The sequence below is a fragment of the Ochotona princeps genome, chromosome 2 (assembly GCF_030435755.1).
Source record: "Ochotona princeps isolate mOchPri1 chromosome 2, mOchPri1.hap1, whole genome shotgun sequence".
In the NCBI taxonomy this organism is placed as follows: Eukaryota; Metazoa; Chordata; class Mammalia; order Lagomorpha; family Ochotonidae; genus Ochotona; species Ochotona princeps.
Window position 1 is genome coordinate 43,165,060 of NC_080833.1, and position 27,125 is coordinate 43,192,184.

At 47.4% G+C, this 27,125-nt stretch overlaps 2 protein-coding genes and 1 non-coding gene across 10 annotated transcripts in view; 2 read left to right on the plus strand and 1 right to left on the minus strand.

Annotated features, from left to right (window-relative positions):
* Positions 1-2,100, minus strand: part of IFT25 (intraflagellar transport 25) — a 25,866-nt gene extending 23,766 nt beyond the window's left edge. The window contains exon 1 of one of the 6 annotated variants that reach the window (XM_058655603.1): positions 1,983-2,100. The gene's annotated coding sequence lies outside the window, so the exon portion shown is untranslated. Of the gene's footprint in view, positions 1-485; positions 640-1,282; positions 1,454-1,510; positions 1,599-1,618; positions 1,738-1,806; positions 1,829-1,982 lie in introns of those variants that run through there. The other 5 variants (XM_012928017.2, XM_012928015.2, XM_058655591.1 and 2 more) reach the window with 5 other exon arrangements.
* Positions 1,881-27,125, plus strand: part of LRRC42 (leucine rich repeat containing 42) — a 26,458-nt gene continuing 1,213 nt past the window's right edge. The window contains exons 1-7 of one of the 3 annotated variants that reach the window (XM_004588694.4): positions 1,885-2,068; positions 8,141-8,628; positions 14,033-14,164; positions 16,053-16,171; positions 18,798-18,886; positions 19,059-19,172; positions 24,462-24,546. In XM_004588694.4, the coding sequence (XP_004588751.2) occupies positions 8,156-8,628; positions 14,033-14,164; positions 16,053-16,171; positions 18,798-18,886; positions 19,059-19,172; positions 24,462-24,546 (1,012 nt within the window). In that variant the 5' untranslated portion in view covers positions 1,885-2,068; positions 8,141-8,155. Of the gene's footprint in view, positions 2,069-2,834; positions 2,936-8,140; positions 8,629-14,032; positions 14,165-16,052; positions 16,172-18,797; positions 18,887-19,058; positions 19,173-24,461; positions 24,547-27,125 lie in introns of those variants that run through there. The other 2 variants (XM_058655561.1, XM_058655568.1) reach the window with 2 other exon arrangements.
* LOC118758696 (U6 spliceosomal RNA) lies at positions 15,227-15,333 on the plus strand. Its single transcript, XR_004995792.2, has one exon. It is a non-coding gene; the product is annotated as a U6 spliceosomal RNA (small nuclear RNA).

Genomic DNA, 27,125 nt, shown 5'->3' on the forward strand with positions numbered 1-27,125 from the left:
AGTTCTCACAGAAGGAAAAAGTATTTGACATTTTACTGTTCCACAAGGGTAAACTGAACCCAACAAATATGACTGTAAGGGGAAGACATCATAGATATAGAAACTTTTTTTTCTAAGCAAAGTAGACTTTAAATCTTTTCCATCCCTGAAATTGCCCAGGAGAGTTAGGACAACGAAAGGAGCACTGCATGTGCAGTTCTTCCTGGCAAAGTCAAGTTCTAGGAAAGGTAGACTGGGACCAGGGAATGAAGAGCTCTTTCCAGCAAGCTTGAAAACAAGAGACTTGAATCCTGTAGGCCAGGACTGGGGGTGACTGCCCCGGACTCCTGCCTCAGGGGACATTTGGTTCTTTCTGGAATGGTTTATAGAGTTCCAACTGTAGCAGAAGATTGTGAGACACACTGCCATCACAGGACACCTCTCCCCCAATCAACACCTGGTCCCAAACGGGAGAAGCAAGCAGTCACCTAGTTGGGAATGGGTACTTGGGGACTGGTGATTAGCGACAGAACTTCCTTTTAGCTATATTTCAGAGAAATTCGGCAGTGGACGAATAGGACTGCATGGCCAAGCCCTCAGCTAAGTTAATTCCCGTTCCTGATCTTCTTAAGTCTTGACCCAAAATTCATTTCATGCCTGCTAGATCCCACGTGGCTCATTTATTTCCCAAGTCGGCAAAATGATTAAGTAACAAGAAACGGTGGAGATCGGCTTCTAAGGCTCTTTTGTTACATAGGTTAGAAAGAGGCGATGCAGGCACACTGACCAGAGTGACTGGGGAAACACTAGGCTGGCAGGTGCCCACCCCCCCCCAAGCTCCCAAGGGCAGTCCGGCTCCATCTCGGGTGCCTCACCTGCCGGGGCCTCAGTTTACTAAGGGTGCACGTTCCGGGTCGCCATTAGGCCTGCAGTTTAAATCCTTGACTCTGGGCTTCGTTGTCATCCCATCCTCAATCCCGGCCATTGATTTTACTCACAGTTCACGGCCCCTTTTGAAAAGGGGTGCTTCTTTCCGGAAGCGTCGCGGGTCAGCCCTCAAGGGTCAGCCCCTCCTACAGCTGCACTGTGCAGACCCTTCCCCCAGAAGGACACGCACGTAAGTGAGGAAACAGTTACCCACGGTCTCCCCGAGGCGTACTCACCCTCCACCCCAACGAAATCTCCTCCTCTTAAGGTCTTTTGAAGTGCCCCGAGTCCCGAACCCAGCAAGGTAAAACAGAAGGGTGCGCCAGTGCCGATTTTCACAGTCAATCACAAGTATATGGGTTACGGTGCGACTAACTTCTTACACTTTGATAGTTTTTGTTTATCTTCGATTTGCAACTGGTTTTCTCTTTTGGGAGTTAACCACTCGGGCTGGCCCTGGCGAGTCCAGGATCCAGGGACGGCAAGAGGCCCGCCTCCGTCCCCCTGCGCTCGCCAGGCGCGCCTCGGCCCGCGCGTCCCCTCACAACCCCCCGCTCCCGCACGCGCCTCGGCCGGCCTCGCCCAGCGCGGCTCAGCCACCTACCCCACCCCACCGACTCCGCCGGCCCGAGCCTCCCGTTAGCTGCGGGCGCGTAGACCCGCCAGGCTCCGGCTCTCCCGCGCGCCCCACCCCCGCCAACCCCCGCCTCACCCTCGGCCTCGCGCCTCCCGCCGCCGCCTCACCCCAGGAGCGCGCCACGCCCTCCTCCTGGCCCTATACCCCGCCCCTCCCGCAGGCCACGCCCCCGAGAGGTCCCGCCCAAGCGGCTTTCCCCAGACCAGAGGCCGGGAGGAGTCAGGGGGCCCGCCCTCGGGAGGGCACGCACGCGCAGTGCCCACCTCTGGCGGCTCTCAGGGCCTCGGCCTCGGGTACGGCCCCGCCTCTGGGCCCAGCCCCGCCCCTCAGGCCGGGTCCCGCGCACGCGCGCCTCCCCGCGCTGCCGGTCCCGCGGTCCCCCGGCGCCAGGTCGCCCCCGGCCCCCTCCCTCTCAGCGCCCTGCCCGCCTGCGTCTCACCCTCCTAGCTTTGTGCCCGAGGTGCCGAGCTGCCACTGGCTCCGCCACCGAGGCTCTGCTGCTTGCTGCCCCGGGTAGGGGCACAGGTAGGTGGCGGCCACGGGCCGGGTTGCGTGTGCGGGCGGGGTGTGAGGGAGGAGTGGTGGGGGAGGGGAGAGCCGAGGGACGGGGTAGGGGATGGGTGTGGGGATGTTGAGGGAGGATGAGGGTTAGAGGGGCGTGGGAAATGCAGTTCCAGGAGGGGTCGGGTGCCCAGGCCTGCTGTGGGGCCAGTAGAGAGCGTTAGGATTCGGGGCCGAGGTGGAAACAAGATTAGCCCCGTTGAACTCGAGGAGGGGGCATGAGTGGCAGATTGGGAGAGGGTTTGGGGCGGAGGTTGCCTTCCTGAGAAAGGGAGTGGGATGCGAGCGGATTGGCATAGGTGAGGGGTCTGGTTTGGGGGCCTGGGAGGAAAAGAAGTTGGGTCTAGTAAGTTGGGTTTAGTGAGGCGTGAAGAGAGGTGGCTCTTGAGGATTGAGGACCCCAGATTGAAAAAGGGTCGGAGAGACTCGGGGTGGGAGGAGAGGGAGAAAGGGTGGTGATGGAGAGGAGGGTGGCGCGTGCCGCGGTGTGGGGGAGGGGGCCTGGTAGGGTTGGGACAGGTGGATGGTGGGGGAGCCACGTCTTAGGAGGGGCACTGGGGAGTGGGTGGGTGTGAGTGTGGGGGAGGGTCTGGGACTTTGGGTGCTGGGGGTTGAAGCTCCTAAGTGGTGGCAAGTGTTAGGAGGAAAGTGGCTGGGCTTGTTGGGACCCCTCCCTGCTCCCCCCAGGAGGAAGACAGAAGACGAGAGGGTGATGGCAGAAATGCCTAGGGCTTGAAGCTGGGTCGGTACTTGGTTATGGCTACTGAGAAACTGCTCTCCGTGGAGGTTTTCATGTTAGAAAAATATTCTCAAGAATGCTGCATGTTTTAAGTAAGTTGAGGGTGTCTGCAGCCTGGGTTGAAGGCTGCGGGGTGCCAGATGTTGTCCTGGTGGAGGGAGGCAAGGAGGCCTGGTCCAAGGGCCCTGGCCCTCTGCCCTCCAGTTCTTAGATGTCCTCTGCTGTGCCTTCCCTGTCCCCTGTCCCCACCAGCTGCAGACATTGAGTCTTGGAGGAATGCAACAGGTGGGTGAGATGAGTTTTAGCACCTTTGTCAATCCTTAAGACCCATGTCATGGTTTCATTCTAGTTTTTAAAAATATTTATTTTTATTGGAAAGTCAGATATACAGAGAGGAAAAATGGAAGATCTTCCATCTGCTGATTCACCCCCCCCAAGTGGTCACAACGGCCAGAGCTGAGCCAATCTGAAGGCAGAAGGCAGGAGCTTCTTCCAGGTCTCCTATGCAGGTGCAGGGTCCCAAGGCTTTGGGCAGTCCTCTACTGCTTTCGCAGGCCACAAGCAGGGAGCTGGATGAGAAGTGGAACAGCCAGGCAGGATATGAACCGATGCCTGTATGGGATCCTGGTACATGCAAGGCAAGTACCCTAGCCACTAGGCCATTGCACCAGGCCCATGGCTTCATTCTTGAGAAATAGTGAAAGAGCTTTTGGGTTCTGCAGGAACACAGCCCTGAGATTGGATGCTGTCCCTGCCATTTACTAGCTGTTCCTGCTGTCCCATGGTCCTCTGTCCATAGGACAGCTTTATAGACTGAAATGGAGCAAGAGATGGGCCACTTCGGCAACTGAACCAAAATAAATATTGTATCTTTGAAATATTTGTAGAGTTGAAAACTTGAGACTTGATGAGGTGTCTTTGGGCCTCTTCATGTGTTAAATGACAATGCTGACCTGATAAGGATTGTTGAGGATTCCATGAGGTCGGTTTATGTAGTGGGGGTACTGAATGAGTGATCACCATTACATCCAATCATCATCAGTAACTACTTGTTACTGTAACAAGTACTAGGACTTGATACCCGAGGCAAAATCTTCACTCATTTTACATACTGAAGTTAGGGCTTGCTTCTAGACTCTTCACTATGAACCCTGTTGCTTTTCCCTCCCTCAGTGCATCTGACATGAAGAGTCATGCTTTTGCTTGGTAAACTGGCCTTAGCATCTAAAAAACCGTCACGTTTAGTCATCAGTTATTTTACTCAAAGAGGTAGAGAACTGAATGTTTTTATTCATGTAGTGAGGTTGTAGTTATTTGATGAAATGATATGCCTGTGGTTCTTTCAGCTCACATGTGGTGACTGAACACTAGACCATGTGCTGTTAGACCGTTTCTCGGTGACGTTACGTGAAGGTTACATAGCCGCCTCTCTGTAGTTAGTGACTTGGGAGCCAGAATGCCTCTCCCTCAGTTGGTCCAGTATAGAATGTAGCTGCCATAGGTTGACACTGGACATTGTTGGTCTTGAAAATACTAATTTAATTTTTAGTTGTGTATGGACTTTTGCCATGCGATACAATAAGCCTTGTCTCCTCAACACAGTTTATAATAGATCACCCTGTGTAATAGCCAGGGGCAAGCAAAGCCAAGCACAAAAGTTTAGCACTTTAATGGTTCTTAATCTTGAAGAGTTTAAACACTAATTTATGTCTTAGATCATTTTGTGTTGCTTTCTAAACACTCGGGAAGCCTCTTGGGGAGACTGTAGGATAGACAAACTTAAAGTAGAAATCAGAAGTTACCAGGACTCTGAACCGCAGTACAATGGTTGTTTAAGAACAAAGAAGCCTTGGACTTCTGGACAGATGGTGTAGCTTTGTGTTTCAGGAATTTTGGATTTTTCCCCCATATTTGATGAGTCATCAAAAAGTAAAATGTATCTGTGACCGTGTCCCGTTTTTCAGGAAATAAGCGCTGGAAGCCGAAGTTGCCAGGTTTGAGGGCAGCCTGAGTTAGTGTCCTCCTGCGGCCTCAAGTTGCTTACGCCCTCTGCTGGGAGGAATCAGGCTCTTCCACTACTCATAGCCAGTCCCTCTGTTCAGTTTGTAGAAAGCACTGCTGGGGCTGAGGGTTAGGAGAAATACGGATAAACAGACCCTATTTCATTGCTCAGGGATATCACAGTATGCCACTCTGTTGTACTTTAAATTCCATAGAATTTGTCCCTTGAAGTCAAATCATTCCCATTTAGGGCCATCACTTGGGAATGGCTCTGAGAGCCCCATCAGAGGGATAAAGGTCTAAGGAGAGCTGCTTTATCTTCTTGTCAAGGTCTGTGATGTTGACAGGGCCAAAGGCTTACCCTATGGGGGAGCTTAGAGTGGGGCGTCTGCTTAGTAGCAGACATGAATGCTCGTGAGAGAGGGATGTGGGTCCTAAGAGCTAGTACTGTGACGGGTTTCTTTCTCCTTCTGTATTTGAGTCCTGTCCCCTCCCTCTCTCCGCCATCATCTGCTCTGCTTCTACCACCTGCAGAAGGCACTGGCAAGTGGGGGAGGAACCTGCAACTGTTGCCTGGAATGGAGACTGGCTCCTAGCAACAGTGTCAGCAGGCCTGCTACTCAGGACTCAGTCTGTCCCCTTTATATCTCACCCTCCCTCTTCCTCAGTCCAGCAAATATCTTTTGGGGGCAAACTCATATCTAGGCATTATGCCTGGCCTGGAGAAGAGAGAAAAAGCTTTGGAAACACTAACAAGTGAACACTCAAACCGTACGCAGTGCTGCATGCTGTGTAGGAGAGTCTGGGTAAAGACCAGTAGGCATGCTATGGTATGGAGCTGGGGAAGATTTTTGGGGAGTGGAAACATGGATGAGGGGAGTATTAATGGTAAGCAGGAATTGGCCAGGTCAGGGAGCCAGAGAAGGATTTCCAGCCAGTGGAAGCAGACCAAGCAAAGGCCAGTGGGACAAGAGCATGACAGACTATGGGTGGAGAGCATGGGATATAAGAAGATGAATGGGAAAAGGTGAGGATCCAGGGCTAGGTAGGGCCCTCTCTTCCCATGTGCTTTTACACATGTAATTATCCTCGGGAAAAACATGGGTAGTAACAAGCTCATCGTTGGATCTCTAGAGACTCACTGACTGCATTGTCTGCTGACGTGTGGGACCCTTTGTTGAAGCAGGAGAAGCTGAGTAGGTTTAGTACAAAAGCCAGTCAGGTTTTTTAGGGATAACATCAGAGTCTCGTAGGAATACCAGCATATGTTGTTTTACCTGTCTCTTCTCTTTTAACTTGGATGGAAATGATAACCAAGGCTGCTGTTATACAGTAGGTTAAGTTGCTGCCTGGGACTCCTGCATCCCTTAGGAGTCCCAGCTACTCTACTTCCAGTCCAGCTTCCTGCTAAAGTGCCTGGAAAGGCAATGTTGGCCCAAGTACTTGGGCAATTGCCACCCATGTAGGAAACTTAGATGGAGTGCCTGGCTCCTGGCTTTGACGTGCTTGGGTCCCAGCTGTTGTAGGTATTTGGGGAGTGAATCACCAGATGGAAGATGTCTCAATTTCTCTCCCTCCCTCTCTCTCTCTTTTTCTCACCCCTCTCTCATGCTAGAAAGCCTTTCAAATAAATGAATATGTTCTTTTAAAGATTTATTTGTTTTTCTTGGAAAGCCAGGTCTGCATAGAAAAGGAGGGACAGAGAGAAAGATCCTCCATTCACTAGTTCACTCCTCAAGTGGCCTAAATGGCTGGAGCTGAACCAATCTGAAGCTGGGAACAACTTCCGGGTCTCCTATACAGGTGTGGGGTCCCAAGGACTTGGGCCAACATCAGTTGCTTTCCCAGGCCACAAGTAGGGAGCTGGATAGGAAGTGTAGCAGCCAGGATATGAATCCGACCCATATGGGGTCCCAGCATGTGCAAAGTGAGGATTTAGTCACTGGGCCATCATGCCAGGCCCCAAATAAATTAATCTTTACAAAAAAAGAAATAGGGCCCGGCGGCATGGCCTAGCAGCTAAAGTTCTCACGTTGAACGCACCGGGATCCCATATGGGCGCCAGTTCTAATCCCAGCAACTCCACTTCCCATCCAGCTCCCTGCTTGTGGCCTGGGAAAGCAGTCGAGGATTGGCCCAGTGCATTGGGACCCTGCACCCGCATGGGAGACCTGGAAGAGGTTCCTGGCTGCCGGCTTTGGATCGGTGCAGCACTGGCCATTGCGGTCACTTGGGGAGTGAATCATAGGACGGAAGATCTTCCTCTCTGTCTCTCCTCCTCTCTGTATATCTGACTTTGTAATAAAAATAAATAAATCTTTTTTAAAAAGAAATGCCACTTTTATTTAATATAGCAATTTCTCATGTATTTTGAAATCTCAGAGTTACCCAGGAGGAAAGGTATTCCAGTTCTTGGGCATCTACTGTCACCCATGTGATTGCAGAAATACCCACTGTTCTTGTTTTCTTCAAATTCTTTTCCTTACCTCAAAAGTGCTCTGATAAAACCTTAATAGACCAGATACTTCCAAGGGTAGGAGGGGCTTTAATTCACTCTTTTGTTGGAGGCCTTAGTTTGTAAATCCAAAAACTGGCATGACTTGTGGCTCATGGAAAGGTAAGACTTAGCAAATGAATAAACGTTAATTCCACAAATAATCAGTTCAGAGACTATAGCCTGCCAGAGCACTGTGTTAGGGTATCTGTATGGATTAAACATTGTGTGTCCTCTCAGGAAACTGCAAGCAGCAGAAGGCAGGCCCAGAAGCAAACCAGTAGCAAGACAGTGAGCCGAGTACAATAAAGAAGTAGGTAAAAGGTGCCAAGCTAGGGAGGGAATTGCTTATTTCTAGTCTTGAAGTTGACAGTTTTAGTGTCTTTGTCACATTCTGTGGTAGGGAGGGGTCGGGGAGCATTTAGTGTCTCTCCAGTTGTGGGGTTCTCGGGTTGTGTCGGAGTGTCTATGTAATTAGGCTATGATAATTTCACTTGTAGATGATACTTGGCGGTTAGCTGTGATCATTTCCTCAGGGAACATTCTAGAAATGAGATGTTTCTTTGAAACATGAGTAGATCACCAGCTAGACAAGAGAAGGATAGGGAGTGGCATTCTAGGTGGAGACATTTGCAATAACTTTGAATGCCTACCACACAGGTACCTAGTGTGCCTGGCTTTGCCCATGCCAGTTGCTGGGCTTGCCCAGGAGGCTAGGAAGGCTCTGGGCACAGCACGATGAAGTTATGTGTTTCAGTTGACATCTTAACCAGACCTTGCTTCCCTTGCCTTATTTTCACAGTCACACCTGAGGGCCATGTCTTGCCACCTCAATTCGGAAAACCACCTGGATCCAGGCCCCATCTATGTCCGAGAAAATGGACAGCTGCACATGGTCAGCCTGGCTCTGAATGGTGTCAGGAGTGGCCAGCCGCAACCGAGGCCTTTCGGACTGTTTTCCAAAGGCTTCTCTGTTGAGCTGTGCATGAACAGGGAAGACGACACTGCCCAGAAGGAGAAGACGGATCATTTCATCTTCACGTACACCCGGGAGGGCAATCTCCGCTACTCCGCCAAGTCGCTCTTCAGCCTCGTCCTGGACTTCATCTCCGACAACATTGACCATGTCGATTCCCTCATTGGCTTTCCCGAGCAGATTGCCGAGAGACTGTTCTCTGCAGCCGAAGCCAGACAAAAGTTCACGGAGCCGGGCACAGGGCTGAGGGCCTTGCGGAAATTCACCGAGGCCTACGGGCGTCTGGTGCTCTGCTCACTATGTCTGCGGGACAGGTGGGTGATGTGGTTGGGTTCTCTGGGCCCTTGTGTGGGTGTGCCAGTGCTGTCCATGGTGCTGGGGCTCAGCTAACTTACAGACACAAGGAGGCACAGATGGACCGTCTGGAGAAAAAGCAGTGTCTCTTCCTCTGCTTCCCCGGTCCCCTTCCCCACCAGCTCTCAGACAGCATTGGGTTTCATGGCTGTTTTCGAGGATGAGGTGATAGCTACATTGCCTCCATTAGGCAGTACTCTGTGAGCAACTGCTGTGCTCTGCCCATTATCTGCACTGAGGGGGCTGTGGCAGGGGCCCTCCAGATCACTGCCTGGAGTTCTTGATCCTGTTTCGGTTTGCACACCACTAGGTGTTGATCCTTAGGTCAAAGTCACTTTAAAGAAGAAGTGCTGAAAATGTCACAGATCCTAAAGTTTGGCAATTCTTAGATAAACTTCAGTACCTCAGTCTGTCTGCTGAGAAAGCGGGTGTTTCCTTTATAATTTCCTTGTGCTCCTGTTTTTTGTTGTTGTTGTTGTTTTAATTCTGCCATCATATAAACATATTTCTAAAGTAACTGATAATTTTTAAAAAAAGCTTTAAAGGAAAGTGAACATGGCAAATGACAAACACAAAAGGACGTTAATGTAACATAAGCCTTCTTAACATCTCTTGTTTCCTCTGTCAGAGTTCAAGTGTTACTGGTTGCTTTTGGGTCATTCTGGGGGTACTCCCTGAATAGTTGTACATGACTGTCTCCTTTGATATATGAATGACAGCATGGTGGCTACACACACACTCTATATTTTTAGAAGTTTACTTGTTTGAAAGAGTTACAGAAAAGGGGAGAGGAGGAGGGGTAGAGACCTGGTTTGCTCCCAGATGACCATAGTGTCCAAAGCCGAGAGCCGGGAGCTTCATGCCAGTCTCCCACCTGGATGGCAGGGATACATGCATTTGGACCATCTTCTGCTTTTCCCAGGCCATTAGCAGGGAGTTAATTAGAAGTGGAGCAGCCAGGACATGAATCAGTACCCATATAGGATGCTAGCATTGCAGTTGGTAGCTTTAGCCACTAAGCTACAACACTAGTCTGGTGCATACACTCTTACACACCTTGGCTTTCTTCATGTAATTTGAAAACCTATAATATTTGTCTAAATCTGAAATTTGTCATCTGTATTTGCAGATGTGAGAAATGTGTTAATTTATTTAATAGGCAAAGAAAGAAAAACAGAGAGCTCCTATCCACTGGTTTTCAAATTCAAATTGGGTTGGATCAGGCCCAAACCCAGAGGCAGGAATTCAATCCAGATCCCTCCCTTGGTGGCAAGAACCCTCTTGTCTAATGTATGCTGCGTCCAGGCCTCTGGGTATGCCATGGCAGTTGACTATTAGCAAGTATAGTCAATATGCCCATTGAAATGAGAATGAACAAAAAGTATCTGGGGGAAGAGGAAAACTGTTAGAAAATACAAGCCAGAACTAAATCCTCAATTTGCAAAAGCCAAGATCCTTGGACCCAGCACGATAGCCCAGCGGCTAGTCTTTGCGTTGCATGCACCAGGATCCCATATGGGCACCGGCTCTAATCCCGGCAGCCCCATTTCCCGTCCAGCTCCTTGCTTGTGGCCTGGGAAAGCAGTCAAGGACAACCCAAATCCTTGGGACTCTGCACCCGCAGGGGAGACCTGGAAGAAGCTTCTGGCTCCTAGCTTCAGATGGGTTCAGTTCCGGCCATTGCACCCACTTGGGGAGTGAATCAATGGATGAAGGATCTTCCTCTCTGTCTCTCCTCTCTGTATGTCTGACTTTCCCATGAAAATAAAATGAATCTTAAAAAAAAAAAAAAGCCAAGATCCCTCATATAGGCACCAGTTCATGTCCTGGCTGTTCTACTTCCTATCCAGCTCCCCACTCTTGGCCTGGGAAAGCCTTGGGACCTGCTGCCACATGGAAGACCTAGAAGAAGCTCATGATTTCTGGCTTCAGATCAGCTCTTCTGTGGCCATTGCAGGCATTTGGGGAGTGAACCAGCAAATGGAAGATCTTTCTCTGTGTCTTCTCTCTGTAAATCTGCCTTTCTAGTAAAAATAGATAAACCTTTTATACATATACATATATATGTATAGCTTATATATATGTGTGTGTGTATATATATATACATATATATACACATATGAGCTAAACTCATATGCTTAAAAAAAGGCAGAACTTACCAACTTGTAGGATTCCCCCCCAGGTCAAATACTGTAGTTGCAGAAAGAAAAAATAATCACATGTGGAAAGACCAGAACCTTAGACTGAGCAAGTACCCCAGGGCATCTCTGTCTTGGTGTGGGGAGCTCAGCTGAGGCTGAGGTTGACACTGCTACCATGGGGAAGGAAAATAAGGATCTTGCCCAGGTGCGAAAGGCAAACAATGTTTTGATCTAATTTGCATATTTAATGTTTTTATGTTCCAAGTTATTCATGTATACCGTGTTTTAAAATTATTTTATAAAAAAGCAGCATTTATTGTTTTAGGAAGTACCTAAACACCTTCGTGGGCAGCAGATGTTGACTAGCAGTTAAAGTGTCAGATCTAGGCTTGATACCAGGCTCCAGCTCCTGTCTCCAGCTTCCTGCTAATGTAAACCTGCGGAGGCAGAGGTGATGGCTCAAGTAGTTGGGTTCCTGGAGTTTGGGGAAGTGGGCCGTCTGTCCCGGCTCCTGGCTGGTGAGCAGTGGGGGAGTAAGCGCCCAGATAAGGGTTTTGTGTTGTTGGCTTTGTAAGTAAATAAATAGAAAGAACATAATCCCACAATGATGATACTTTTCAGATACTTATTTTTATGTACTTGAGATTCTCCAGTTGTGTTATCCCGCCCCCTTGTGTTCATCGCTTAAATATTCCCCATCCTACTGAACTGCTGTGTTGTCATCGTTTGTGATGTCTGTATTGTTTCAGTGGCGAGATTGTGATGAGCACGGCACTTTCATTCACATTTGATGAGCACATAACATTGATATAGCTGGAAGGCACTCTGGCAACATGCAGCTAGCACCTAAAAACCTATACTGTTGAGACCACTTATTCAGAATCTGTTATAATCTCTAATAATCAGATAGGAACAAATATTTGTACATAATGGTCTTCAGCACCCCCCTTTTACCTGGAGAAGTAGGAAAGTTACAGACCCTAGGGTTACACAGTTAGGGCTTTGGGGATGGGTCAGTCTGTGTGGTGCTGGAGTGCTTGTGTCTGGGAGTTGTTGGTGGCTGTCTCTGACTGCAAGACCAGTCACACTCTGATCGCTCTGACCCACCGTGTTGGTGCCACTGCTTTGAGTTTTGTTTTGTTTCTAAATCACATTGCACAGCCTTATGTCCTTCAGCAGTAACCCTCATTTCAGAATTACTAAAGATCTTTTGGCTAATTGATCAAAGGATGTGTGTTTTCCCTCCTCTGATTGCCAGTAATCCCCCAAATCCCTAATAACACTTCAGTTCTGTGATTGAAGATGGGAAACAATGGCTCTATTTATAGTGCAATTAAAATCCATCTGAGTAAATAAGGCTCATTTGTGTAGGCATCCAGGATGGGTTTGCAGCCACTTGGGGTCCCTGTGTAACGGGGCTGTCAGTGCCTCAAACCATCTGTGCCTTGCTGTCAGGCCAGTGATTGGTTTGAGTGCATCATATTTTGGGTGGGAAAGAGGAAGAAAGGCAACCTAGCTTCCCTTCTGCCCTCTGCTGATTGAGGCCTGCTTGGAGCACTTGGGTTGTGCTGCTGGGCTTGACCCCACCGGTGCCAGCACACTCAGTGGCTGTGGGAACTAGCCCTCCAAGAGGAGTGGGTGAGAAAGGCACTGTCTTGCTACTGTCAGCTCTCCTGTCTTCTTAGCTGGTCTCCTATTTCCTGTCATGCCTGATCCTTTTCATTTTTCCTCGTTGACCTCATCTGAAAGGTATAAGCTGTCAGAAACCCGGTGAAGCGCAGGCTCTGGAATGCCGCTGGGACCGCCATTTTCCCCCAGAGGCCTCCCCAAGGCTTCCTGCTACCAGTTGGGCATAAGGTGTGTCAGTGCTTTTCAGTTGCCATGGCTTGTCCCAATAACTGTCTCGCCTAGAGTGAATTCTTTCAGGAGCAAGGCTACACACATTGGGAAGTCACATTGGCAGGACAACAGTGACGTGGTGACATGTGCAACCGTTCAAACTTGGGTCATAATACAAGAGATGAGATGTTCTACCAAATATTAGGTTGGTGTGTTCTTAAAGGTGTGTAGATTAGAGCTCAGCGTTCTTCACTGTGCCGTAATGTTCAAATCACCAGATATTCAGCACAGGTAAAAAGTGACTTTAAAAATAAAAATTAATATTTTGAGTACCCTAAAGCTTGGAATTTCTCAGTCAGATCTCAACACCTTTGTTAAGGACTGTCTATCTAATGACAAAGCAGATGTTTTCTCTAACAACTTGCTTCAGCTCATATCCTTTTACTTGTTTATCTTTGTTTGAAAGACTGATTTTACAGAGGGATCTGAAAAAACAGAGACAGAGAGAGGCATCATCCATTTGTTGGTTCACTCCACAAATGGCCACAACAGCCAGAGCCAAGCCAATCTGAAGCTGGGAGCCAGGAGCCTCCCCTGGGTCTCCCTGATGGGAGCAGGATCCCAAGAACTTGGGCCATCCTCTGTTCTTTCCCAGACCACAGGCAGGGAGCTGGATGGGAAGTGGAGATGCTGGTGCTTGCCACAGGGAGAGGATTAGCTTGCTGTATTGATGTACCAGATGGCTTAAGATTTACTTATTCTTTGTGTGTGTGTGTAGGCTTATTTTACTTGAAAGTTAGATTTATACAGAGATCTTCCATCTACTGGTTCACTTTCCAAATGACCATAACAATTAGAGCTAGCTGATCCAAAGTGAGGATCCAGGAGCTTCTTCTGGGTCTCCCACGTGGTGGCAGGTGCCATCCTCTGTTGCTTTCTAGGCAGTTATCACGGAGCTGGATCAAAAGTAGAGCAGTCGTGGGCCCCAGCGCCATGGCCTAGCAGCTAAAGTCCTCGCCTTGAATGCACCAGGACCGCATATGGGTGCTGTTTCTAATCCCAGCAGCTCCACTTCCAATCCAGCTCCTTGCTTGTGGCCTGGGAAAGCAGTCGAGGACGGCCCAAAGCCTTGAGTTCCTGCACTTGCATGGGAGACCCGGAAGAGGTTCCTAGATCCTGGCTTCAGATCGGCGCAGCGCCAGCGATTGTGGCCACTTGGGGAGTGAATCATCAGACAGAAGATCTTTTTCTCTGCCTCTCCTCCTCTCTGTATATTTGACTTTCCAATAAAAATAAAAGCAAATTTAAAATAATAATAATAATAATAAATAATTTTTAAAAATAGAAAGTAAAAAGACTGCTGACTGCTGTCCCCAATCCACAGGTATCTGGTGATTTCAGAGAAACTGGAGGAGATAAAGTCCTTCCGGGAGCTTACCTGCTTGGATCTTTCCTGTTGCAAGCTTGGAGATGAGCATGAGCTTCTAGAACACCTCACCAATGAGGCCCTGTCTAGGTACTGACCTGCCAACGCTGGTAGATATATTTTTATTGTTTGTTTATTTTATAAATATTTATTCTATGTATCAGAAAGGCAAAGTTACAAATTGAGAGATAAAAAGAGGTCTTCCATCCAGTGGTTCGCTGCTCAGGTGGCCTCAACTGCTGGGGCTGGACCAGGCCAAAGGCAGGAGCCGGAAGCTTCTTTCAGGTCTCCAGAATGGGTGCAGAGGTCCAAGCAGTTGTTCCATCCTCTGCTGCTCTCCCAGGTGCGTTAGCAGGGAGCTGAATGGGAATTACAGCAGCTAGGATCCAAACCAGTGCCCATGTGGGATGCTGGCACAGCAGGCAGTGGCTTAATTTACTGTATCACAGCACCAGCCCTGAAACATTTTTATTTTAAAAATGTTCTTAAAAGTATGATTCAGTGGGATCGTCTGATTACCTCCCTTCTTATGTTTATCTGTTAATTTTTTTTTTTCTAAAGCATTTTCAGCCTCCATTCACTTGGTCCAACCTATATAAATGGAATAGTCCTCAGGAAAGCCACTCGGGGGGTAACTTTTTGAAACCTTTATATTGACATGTAATGCTTGAGGCTACCTGAGTTTAAAAGTGATTTTTGCCCTCCATTTTTTTCCATTGCTACATTATTCAGGGAGAGACAAGAAGTTATGCCATGTCTCACGTTCTTAAGTAACTTTAAGTGAAATATAAATTATAAGGAATATGAAATATTAAATTCTTTTTCAAAACATGATTTACAGAAATGGCCAAGTTCATATGATCGGTGCATAGTTCAGGAGATCTCAGGTTAATCTGACCAGTAGAGAGGAGGTCAAAAAGATTGCATTACCTTCTCACTCACGCCCTGACACCCAGGGTCTGATTCCTGGATGCCTACTGCTGATGCCAGCAGTGATGGGCTGCCCTGTGTCAAGGTGTTCTCATGTGACATTAGTTAGGACCCTGGCCTTGATTTGAAGAAAGGGTGAGCATGTTAACACTCAAGTTTCAGGTGTGGGTGGATTGGACTAGGAGGATACTTTGTAAACCCACTCTGAAAGTCAAGACTTGGGTGCTGTAGACTTCGGCAGCACATATACTAAAATCGGAACGATACAGAGAAGATTATCATGGCCCCTGTGCAAGGATGACGAAAGTCTAGACTTGGAAAGCTGGTTAAAAGTAGAGGATTACTTGCTTTGTAAAAAAAAAAGAAGAAGAAGTCTTTCACAGTCTGTTGAGATACTTAGAATGCATTTGGTTTTCTCACAATTTGTTGGAAGTGCAGGATTGGCCACAGTCCCTGGGCACCTGATGGGACCCTATATCCTCAGTGCCCTCTGCCAGGTGAGATCAGTACCATGTGATGCAGTGATTCCTGAATGAACCCTCCTGCGGGGACTGAAATGCTGCCCAGAGACTTTGAACTCTGTGAGATGTGTTAGGTGTGGAACTAGTGCAATGATCAGTTGGTTAATCCTCTGCGAACAAGAGTCGGCATCCCATGTGGACACCGGATTGTGTCCCAGATGCTCTATTTCCCATCCAGCTCTCTGCTTCTGACCTGTGAAAGTGGTAGAGGATAGCCCAAAGCCTTGACATTGAACTCATGTGGGGAACCTGGAAGAAGCTGTTGGCTCCTGGGTTTGAATTGTCTCAGCTCCGGCCGTTGTAGCCATTTGAGGAGTGAACTAGCAGATGGAAGATTTTTCTGTCTCTTCTCTCTATAAGCCTGCCTTTCCAATAAAAATAAACCAATCTTTGAAAATGCAGTAGGTGTGAAATACCAGGAGATGGGGGATGTTTTGTTATTCTAAATGGCAGTTGTCAAAGCGTGTTCTCACGTGTAGACTGTCTCACATTGTCTGTAATTCCTCTCTGACCTTCTGTTTCCCTAGTGTCACTCAGCTCCACCTGAAGGATAATTGTTTGTCTGACGCCGGGGTGCGGAAAATGACAGCACCCGTTCGCGTGATGAAACGAGGCCTTGGGAATCTAACACTATTAGACTTATCCTGTAAGTTTTATTAGAAATGGTGGATAATTATTGTTGCATGAATGGCCTTGGGGGTCACCTGGTTCTCCTTCATTTTAGAAGTGATAAAGAAAAGGTGGCCTCTCTAGGTATTACAGCAGGTTAGTGTCAGAGCAGGACTAGGGCCAGAGGCCCTTGGCGCCTGGCCATGCCCCTTCCCTGGCACCTGCCTCCTCCTTAGGGTAGGTAAAGCCCTTGCAGACTACACTGTGACACTCATAATGCCAACCAGGCAGCCTGATCCATGGTATGAACAGCCTTGTGTGAACCTTTGGATCAACCACTTAACCTCTCTGAGCTGTCTGAAATGAGCCTGTGGGTAGATGGGTATTCCCAGGGACATGTGGTCATTTCATTAATATTTTTTGAGAATATGTAGTGCACCAGGAACTATGCTTGTAGTCTTCACAACTTTATCCTAAATGCGGATTCTGAAATGAGAGAAGATTCTGGAAATAGTGCAAGATAGTATCAGGAGTGATAGTTTCTGTGTCAGAGTACTTTTTTTTTTTAAGATTTTTATTTATTTTTATTGCAAAGTCAGATATACAGAGAGGAGAAGAGACAGAGAGAAAGATCTTTCATCTGATATTTCACTCCCCAAGTGACCGCAACGGACAGAGGTGCACCAATCCGGAGCCAAGAGCCGAAAACCTCCTCCAGGTCTCCCATGCAGGTGCAGGGTCCCAAGGCTTTGGGCCGTCCTCGACTGCTTTCCCAGGCCACAAGCAGGGAGCTGGACGGGAAGCAGGGTTGCTGGGATTAGAACCAGCGCCCATATGGGATCCCGGCACGTCCAAGGCAAGGACTTTAGCCACTAGGCGCCGGGCCCCAGAGTACTCTTTTTTTTTTTTTAAAGATTTATTATTTTTATTGGAAAGGCGGATATATATATATAGAGGAAAAGAGACAGCAAGGAAGATCTTCCATCCAATGATTCCCCAAGTGAGCCGCAACGGCCAGTGCTGCGCCAATCTGAAGCCAGGAACCTGGAATCTCCTCCAGGTCTCCCACGTGGGAGCAGGAACCCAAGCCTTGGGCCGTCCTCGACTGCTTTCCCAGGCCACAAGCAGGGAGCTGGATGGGAAGTGGAGCTGCCGGGATTAGAACCGACGCCCATATGGGATCCCGGCGCGTTCAGGGTGAGGACTTTAGCTGCTAGGCCACACCTCCGGGCCCAGAGTACTCTTTTTAAAAAGATTTGTTTGTCTCAGTTGAAAGGTGTCGGAGTTACACAGAGAGAGAGAAAGAGACACAGAGAGATCTTCCATCGACTGATGGGCACAATTGGTCCAGGACTGGGCCAGGAACCTGGAAATCTAGGTGTCCCCCGTGTGGGTGATAGACACCCAAGCACTTGGGACATCTTCCATTGTTTTCCCAGGTGTATTAGCAGGGAGTGGAATAACTGGGACTTAAACTGGCTCTCATATGGGATGCTGACATTACATGGGTCAGCTCAACCCACTGTGCTGCAGTGTAAGCCTTTGTGTCAAAGTACTCTTGAAAAAAAAATTTTTTTTTAAAGATTTATATATTTGAATGACAGAATTTACGCACAGAGAGAGGGAGAGATTACTCCCTAAGTAATGCACTGGCCAGGGCTAGGCCAGTCTGAAGCCAGGAGCCGAAGCTTCAACCAGGTGTTCCCTGTGGGTACAGGGGCCCAAATACTTGGGCCATCCTTGCTGTGCATTAGCTAGGAGCTGAATTGAAAGTGGAAGAGCTGAGAATTGAACCAGTGACCATATGGAATGCTGGCTTTCAGGTAGTAGGCCCCCAAGCTCTTTTTTTTTTTTTTAAAGATTTATTTTTATTTTTATTACAAAGTCAGATATACTGAGAGGAGGAGAGATGGAGAGGAAGTGGAGCTGCCGGGATTAGAACCAGCGGCCATATGGGATCAAGGCGAGGACCTTAGCCACTAGGCCACGCCGCCGAGCCCCCAAGCTCTTTTTATGGTGAAGATTGAGGCAGGTGTTACGGCACAGTGGTTCAAGCCACTACTTGGAATACCCACGTGTTAGGTGGAGTTCCTGAATTCAAGTCCCACCTCCATTTCTGACGTAGTTTCCCGCCGCGAGCACTCTTGCAGTCAGCAGATTCATGGTTCATGTAAATGGATCTCCTCCCATCCATTGTGGAGTCCTAGATGCAGTTTCTGGTTCCCAGCTTCCAGTTGGCCTAGGTCTGGCTATTGAGGAAATTTGGCAAGTGCCAATTGGATGATCTCTCTCTCTCTCACTCTGCCTTTCAAATAAATAAAGTTTAAAAATATAAATAAATGTTACTGCTTTAGAGGTGAAGTGGCCACATCTTTATATGTGCTATTTATGTATAGTTCAAGGAGAACCAGCCCTTTGGGGTCACTGTCTGGATCATTTATTTTTCTCCTCATCCCCAAGTCCTCCGAATAAGAGCAGTAAAAGATCTTCAGAGTCTTGTGTTATGAGCCTGGGTATTACAAGAGAAGAATGCTGCATTTGGCTTACCCTCCAGTGTTTGCCCCTTGAGTATTTCATAGTTGCTGCATTTTTCTGAGCGTTTGGTTGAGATTTTGGCAGCAGTTAAAAATGAAAACAGCATGCTCCTTGTTTTTACCATCTAGGTAACCCTAAGATCACAGATGCAGGAATTGGATACCTGTTCTGTTTTAGAAAGCTAAGCTGCTTAGATATCTCTGGGACAGGGCTCAAGGTAAGATTTTTGATTGTCTCTCTTTCATTTTTTCAGACTCCACAATTTCCTAGTTTGCTTCTGATAAGTGATATTCAGAAAGGGCTGATGTGTGTGATGGTGTTTCATCGCTACCGAAAGCAAGTAAGAGCTGACAGCTGTGTTTGGGTTTCTGGTCTGTCTCCCTCCCTAGGATGTAAACGCCATCAAGCACAAGCTGCAGGCCCGCATGGGCCTCGTCCTCTCCCAAGTGTCTCTGAAGGAATTCGATCACACTAACTGCAAGACCGAGGGCTGGGCCGACCAGGTACTGCCACGTTGGTTTGACTTTCATCTTGGGTCTTTTCTCCAACATATGGGGCACACGTTAGTCCTCTCAGTATTCCTTGGCTAAGTTGCCATCTTGGCATTAAGCAGACCCTGCGGGCACTAACTGACCTGTCTACTTAAGGAGTCTGCATTGGGGGTGAGATCTTAGATCTCAGCCTCTGTGTTATGCCTCATCTTTCCTAAACCTGGAAAAAAATAAGATCTTACAAATGTCTTTCCAAGACATCTTGGAAAATAATTGAGCACTGGGTCCACTATGCAGAAAAGCTATCTGACCTGACCTTAGGGCAGACTTTCTTACCAGAGTGTCACTTTCTGGAGAAAGGCTAAACCCTGATGCCTTGCTCCAGGATTCACAGCTCTCCCTGTGGGCAGATTTCTCCCAGGTTTAGGAAGGCGTGTCTTGTCCTTCTCTCACCAAGCTCTGCTAATGACAGAACTTCACTTTGATGCTTTCATCTTTGTCTTTTTTTCTGATTTTTGGTTATATTTCCATATGTATTTCAAAGGCAAAGCAGCGGTTTACTCCCAGGATGCCACTGTAGTCATGTCTGGCCCTGCCTGCAGCCAGGAGCCACTCTTCCACAACGCTGGCCCCTTTCCTTGTTTTCTTATTTTTCAAAGCCTTTGCTCAAAATTGAGATTTTATTGGTGTTGCAAATTGATACACAGACTCTTCACTTTGTATATAATTCTCTTTTTTGTTTTTTTGGATTTTGAGGGAATTTTTTTTTTTTTTTTTTTTTTGGCCTGAAAGTTTTTTTTCCTAATTTTTATTTTTATTTATTTATTTATTTTTTTAATCTATTTTATTGTGTTGTTGTTGACAATCTTTACATAGTTATTTACAGTTAAAGGAAGAAAAAGAAAAAGAAAAAAAAGGTTCAGGGGGATAGGGAAGTGGGTAATACTATTATGTCCATATTGTTTCCATCATGTATCTGAGGTAAAGGGGGATATTGAGGGAGAAGCCCCACCCGGTTTCCCGCCCACCCCGAGTCCCGGATGTGGGGCATGCTCTGAGATATTGTATATAATTCTTAACATACGTATTAAATATCTAAAAAGCCGGGAATTGACATTCTTTCTAAAAGTTATCACAGTGACTCTCCAGCTTCAAATCAACCCCTTTTCCAAGATTTATTTTATTATTTGAGAAAGTGACAGAGGAAAGAATGAACTCTTGCATGCATTCCACAAATGAACACAGTTCTAGGGGCTGGTTCAGGCTGAAGTGAAGAGCCCAGAACTCCATTTGAGTCTCCCACATGGGCAACGAAGCACTTGAGCTGTCTAACGCTGCCCTCCCAGGCATGCTAGCAGAGAGCTGATCAGAAGCAGAGCAACCAGACCTTGTCCGAGCACTCTGATATGGGATGCTGGCTGTGCTGCCACACTGGCTCTCTGATTTTCAATCTCCCATGGCACATTAACAAGATTAGGATATTGAACTATCTGGGCTGGCCCAGCCAAAGACTTTACAGAGAGACAGGATTCTGACAGAGCAACAGGAGGGGTTCACTATAGGAAACAGTTTTACTAAACAACATGGAAGTAGAAGTAAATGAAAATGAGGCCTGGCGTCATGGCTCAGTGGCTAAATCCTTTGCTTGCAAATGCCAGGATCCCTTATAGGCACCAGTTCATGTCCTAGCTGCTCCACTTCCCATCCAGCTCCCTGCTTTTAGCCTGGGAAAACGTGTTATGTAACCTTGTTTAAGAATGAATTTAAATGCTGTTTGTTGTAGTGGTAAATGTTTAAAAGATATAGTGATAAATGATGTAGTGATAAATGTTTAAAATGATGTAGTGATAAATGTTTAAAAGATGCTTTTAACAGAAACAACAAATTAAAAAAAAAGTAATTGAAATTAATCATGACACAGGGCAGCGTTGTGGTTATGACATAACATAGCATGTTAGTCCTTTGCCTGCTGCTCTGGTTTGAGTCCTGACTGCTCCCCTTCCCATCCAGCTCCCTGCTAATGTGCCTGGGAAAGCAACAAAGATGATCCAAGTGCTTGGGTCCTTGAACCTACCTGGGAAACTCAGAGAAAGCTCCTGGCTCCTGTTTCAGACCAGCCCAGCTCTGGCCATTGCAGCCATTTGGGGAGTAGACAAGTGGATGGAAGAGCTGTCTCTCCCTCTCTGTCTTTCTGTATCTCTGCCTTTCAAATAAACAAGTAATGATTTTGAAAAAGAAAATACTTGTGACAGATTAGTTGTACAACCTCATCTCCCAGTTGTCAGTCTCTGTGGGGTGTAGGTATTGAGGGGTGGGAAACAGTCCCCCATTAGTGGAATGTCCAGCTGACCCCCACATCGGTCAAAATGTCCTTAATTCAATTGCCCACTATTTTCTGATTGTTCTATAAAATAAATGCCAGCAGATGATTTCACCTGTTTTTATAAAATCATTTAAATCAAAAAAAATAGATAAGTGAACTTCCCTCTAAAAATGGTCATAGAGTTACTAAAAACTAATATTTACAAAATTGGTAAAAATATTGTTCAGGACTGCACGAGAAGGAAGACAGGGGGCCCGGCACCGTGGCCTAGCAGCTAAAGTTCTCACCTTGAACGCGCCGGGATCCCATATTGGGCGCTGATTCTAATCCCGGCAGCCCCACTTCCCATCCAGCTCCCTGCTTGTGGCCTGGGAAAGCAGTCGAGGACGGCCCAAAGCTTTGGGACCCTGCACCCGCGTGGGAGACCTGGAAGAGGTTCCAGGTTCCCGGCATCGGATCGGTGCAGCACTGGCCGTTGTGGTCACTTGGGGAGTGAATCATAGGATGGAAGATCTTCCTCGCTGTCTCTCCTCCTCTCAGTATATCTGACTTTGTAATAAAAATAAATAAATCTTTAAAAAAAAAAAAAAAGGAAGACAGGGACCACTGATGAGACTGTGAGCCAAACTTGGCTTTGCCTTGTACTTCGTGAGAGGCTGGCCTCTGCTCAGGTATCGCGTCTCTGCTGCAGACAAGTCTTCAGTCTCGTGGGTAGCCACCTCGGCCTGTGGCCCCTCAATCCTCTTTCTCTTCAGCTTATGCTTTCTGTCCGATAACTTCTTCCTATTGCACTTTGGGTTTCACTTGACATGTACAGGAGCAGAGTTAGCTGACGGCTTTACCCATCTCCACATGACCCAGTCCTGGCTGTTGCAGGAACTTGCAGAGTGAACCGGTAGAAATAGCAAAGCCTTTTTATTTTTATTTTTTTTTTAAAGATTTATTTTTTTATTACAAAGTCAGATATACAGAGAGGAGGAGAGACAGGAAGATCTTCCGTCCAATGATTCACTCCCCAAGTGAGCCACAACGGGCCGGTGCGCGCCGATCCGATGCCGGGAACCTGGAACCTCTTCCAGGTCTCCCACGTGGGTGCAGGGTCCCAATGCATTGGGCCGTCCTCAACTGCTTTCCCAGGCCACAAGCAGGGAGCTGGATGGGAAGTGGAGCCACCGGGATTAGAACCGGCGCCCATATGGGATCCTGGCGCGGTCAAGGCGAGGACTTTAGCCGCTAGGCCAAGCCGCCGGGCCCAGCAAAGCCTTTTTAAAAAGATACAGATGGATGCTGTGGCAGAGCTGGCTGGGCTGCCCTTCTCTTGCCCACATCCCATATCAGAGTACTAGTTCATATCCTGGCTGCTCTGCTTCTGATGCAGCTCCCTGCTAATGTGCCTAGGAAAGCAGTGGAGAGTGGCCCTAGTGCTGGGGCCCCTGCCATCCATGTGGTAGACCTGGAAGGAGTTCCAGGTTCCTGGCTTGGCCTGGGCCAGCTCCAGCTATTGTGGCTGTTTGGGGAGTGAGCCGGCTGGCGGAAGACTTCTCTCTGTCTCTGTGTTACTCTGTGTTAGTCTACCTTTCAAATAGTAATAAAGTATAAATTATTTCCCCCTACTGTCCTCCCCACTACTGTCTCAGGACCACCCTCTAGTGCACAGTGTCATAGTCTTCTGGTACCCAAAATCAGCTTGTGCAGAGCAGTCATTTTCTTCTTTCCTATTCCCAGGCATCTCTTATTAAAGATTTATTTATTTAAACTGCAGAGTTACAGAGAGGGAAAGAGTGACAGAGGTCTTCTGTTAGCTGGTTCACTCCCCAAATGGCCACAAGGGCCAGGCTGAAACCAGCAACCAGGAACTTCTTCCAAGTCTCCCATGCTGGGGCAAGAGCCAAAACTCTTGGGCCATCCTTCACTGTTTTTTCCCAGGCTATCAGCAACAAGCTGGATTGGAAGTAGGACAGCTGAGACTTGAACTAGCACCCATGTGGGATGCCAGTGCTACCGGTGGCAGTATAACTTGCTACACCACGGAGCTTGTCCCTGAAAAGTAATTCATACTGGTGTTCTTGGAATATTTCTCTTTGTGAAAGAACAGGTTTCCTTTCTTGCCTCCAAGTCAACATGTTTGGTTTATCCATGTCAGCCTCCTCTTAAATCTGTCCCCACTTTCTGTAACCTGGAAAGATGATAGAAAGATGCCAGCAGTAACCACCACATGCGTTTTTCCTGCGGCATGTGCTGTGATGAACAACTGCTGTATGTTGTCTCCCTGGAGCCTTCCAGCAGCCCTGGGCAGCAGGAGCTGTTACCCAGCCTTGTTTTGCAGACAAGGAAGTTGAGAGCCTGTCAACAGCAGAGCCAGCTCAGGAAGGAAACTGTGTTCTTCAACTGCATCTTGCCATGTGTCCTGCAATGTGTCTTGTGACTGTCTGTGATCAGATTGTCGTGTACCATAATGAGAACTGTTACACGTGAAGTTCTTTCTTTTACTCCCAGTATGTTAGGGTGATCATTAAGTTCATTTATGTGTAATTTATATTCAAATTTCTAAAACAGTTTGTAGAAGCTTACAATAATAGAAATCTATGTTAGTAAGAGTTCTTTTTTTAAAATGGGACAAAATCATGAACTGTTGAGAATGTGGAAACGTGGGCATTTTGCTGAGCTGGCGTTACCAGTGGTGTGTCTGAAGGCGTGAAAGGAATCTAAGCGTGTGTGAAGAATGTTAGGGCCAAGGCTTCCCAGGGCAGGCCTGAGCTTGAGGTGCGCTTGGAGTTTTGAGTGGTAAAGACAGCTTCAGAGTTAGGCTAGCTGAGGCTTCAGAAAAGCCAGGCTTGCCTGGGGGCTGTCCCTTGTCCTGAAGTAATGGTACCACAGGGGTTTGTGTTCCTGGAAAGGGAGCCAGGGGCAACGTGAAAGGCTCAAGGTTCAAGTCTCAGGATTTTGATGAGATTCCACTCTTTCCAAATGTATTGCAGATTGTCCGGCAGTGGGAGCGCCTGACGGTGAAACCCCTGAAGAAAGCGGCTGTCGTGGAGCCTCGAAAGACAGCTCAGTACTTCTGTGAGGAATCCCTTTCCTTCACGCAGTCAGCCTGTCTCCTGGCCATGGGGAATGTTATGACAGTACTAACTTATCGATGACCATCCAAGAGCTCTTAAGCATCAACACCAGGAAGATCGTTTTTTATAGTTATTTATGTCCCGTCTTGTTCCAAAAAAGATTTATTTTTTCAAAGATTTAGTTTATGTGAAAGACAAAGTGATGCAGAGAGACCAAGAGAGATCTTGTGTCTGTTTGTTCATGCCCCAGATGCCCACAACATTCATGGCTGGACTAGGCAGAAGCGAGGAGCCTAGGCCTCGTCCACTGCCTGTCCATTTGAATGGCAGGAACCCAAGCATTTGGGCCATCCTTCGCTGCCTGTCCAGGAGGATGAGCAGGAAGCTGCATTGGAAGGCTGGAGTAGCCAGGACTTGAATCAGCACTCCTGTGTAGCATTCAGGCTACCAAGCAGCAGCTTAACCCACTGCACTCTAGTGTCAGCTCTCAAAAAAAAAAAAAAAGAGAGAGACACAGGAGTAAATAGAGTAGATAAGAAAGGAGTTAAAAGTGGAAACAACCTGAGAGTCCATGAACAGATGAATGTACAAAAAAGGTGCCGTATTTACATGAATAGACTGATATCCAGTCTTTGAAAAGTAAGGAGGAACTTGTAATCCTTGGTCAGTGGGCAGGCTGCGCCTCGAAACACTGCTGTCCCATATCAGGATGCTGGTACAGATCCTGGATACTCTGTTTCTGATGCAGTTTCCTATTAATATACCTGAGATGTTAAAGATAGTCCAAGAACTTGGACCCCTGCCACCCATGTGGGAGGCTTGGTGGAGTTTCTGGCTCCTGGCTTTGCCTAGCCCAAACATGGCTGTTGTGGGTGTTTGGGGAATAAACTAGTAGATATGCCTGTCTTTGAATGTATTTCCACCTTTCGAGTAAATACATCTGTTTGTATCTTTGTTTAGGAGAGACAAAAAGGGAAAGATCTTCCATATACCAGTTCACTCCCCAAGTGACCACAATGGCCAGAGTTGAGCCAATCTGAAGCCAGGAGCCTGGAGCTTCTTCCAGGTCTCCCACGTGGGTGCAGAGTCCCAAAGCTTTGGGCCATCCCTGACTGCTTTTCCAGGCCACAAGCAGGGAGCTGCATGGGAAATAGGGCCATTGGAATTAAAACCAGCCCCCATATGGGATCCTAGTGTGTTCAAGGCAAGAACTTAGCTGCTAGGCCACCACGCCAGGCCCAGAGTTTTCAATTTTTTTGTATTTATTTTATCAGTGACAAGATCCAGATGAAGGATCTTTATCATTATAAAGATGATGAAATAAGAATCGAGAACTTACCAGTTAACACTGAGTAAGATGATGCTGTTGGATAGGTTGTGCCATGAATTTGGCTTTTAGAAGACAGAGTATGGCCTGGCGCAATGGCCCTGTGGCTGTTCATGTCCCAGCTGCTCCACTTCCCTTCCAGCTGCCTGTTTTGGGCCTGGAAAAGCAATGGAGTATGGCCTGAAGCCTTGGGACCCTGTGGGAGTTGGAGGAAGCTCCTGGCTCCTGGCTTCAGATTAGCTCAGCTCTGGCCGTTGCAGCCACTTGGGAAATGAACCAATGAATGAAAGATCTTTCCCTCTGTCTCTCCTCTCTAAATTTGCCTTTCCATTAAAGATAAATAAATACTTAGGGCCCAGCGCGGTGGCCTAGCAGCTAAAGTCCTCGCCTTGAACGTACCAGGATCCCATATGGGCGCTGGTTCTAATCCTGGCAGCTCCACTTCCCATCCAGCACCCTGCTTGTGGCCTGAGAAAGTAGTCAAGGACGACCCAAAGCCTTGGGACCGTGCACAACATGGGAAACCTGGAGGAGGTTCCTGGCTCCTGACTGGATCGGCAGAGCACTGGCCATTGTGGTCACTTGGAGAGTGAATCATAGGACGGAAGATCTTCCTTGCTGTCTCTCCTCCTCTCTGTATATCTAACTTTGCAATAAAAAATAAATAAATCTTTTTTAAAAAAGATAAATATTTTTTTAAAAAGTCAATTCTAGATTTTGAGTAGTAACAGCTTGCAATTTTTGAACTTTCAGTGCCTGCCAAACATTATGCTAAGTACTTTATAGACATTTTTTTTTAATGATTTATTTATTTTTACTGGAAAGGCAGATACGCAGAGAGGAGGAGAGACAGAGAAGAAGATCTTCCATGCAATAGTTAACTCTCCAAGTGGCCACAATGACTAGAGCTGAGCCAGTTCAAAGCCAGGAGCCAACTCTGGGTTTCCCACGGGGTGCTGTTCTCGGCTACTTTCCCAGGCACAAGCAGGGAGATGGATGGGAAGTGGGACCACCGGAATTAGAACTTGCTCTCATATGGGATCCTGGTGTGTTCAAGGGAAGGAATTTAACTGCTACACTATTGTGTCGGGCCCTAGATAATTATCTTTATATCACCTTTACGAAAGATTTTAAATTTAAAATTATGTATATGTGTATATGAGCGAATGGCTACGCACGCACACACACACACTTGCTTCAGAGACAGAAAAAGCACGTATTAGTTATCTTCCATTTGCTTATTTACTTCCCAA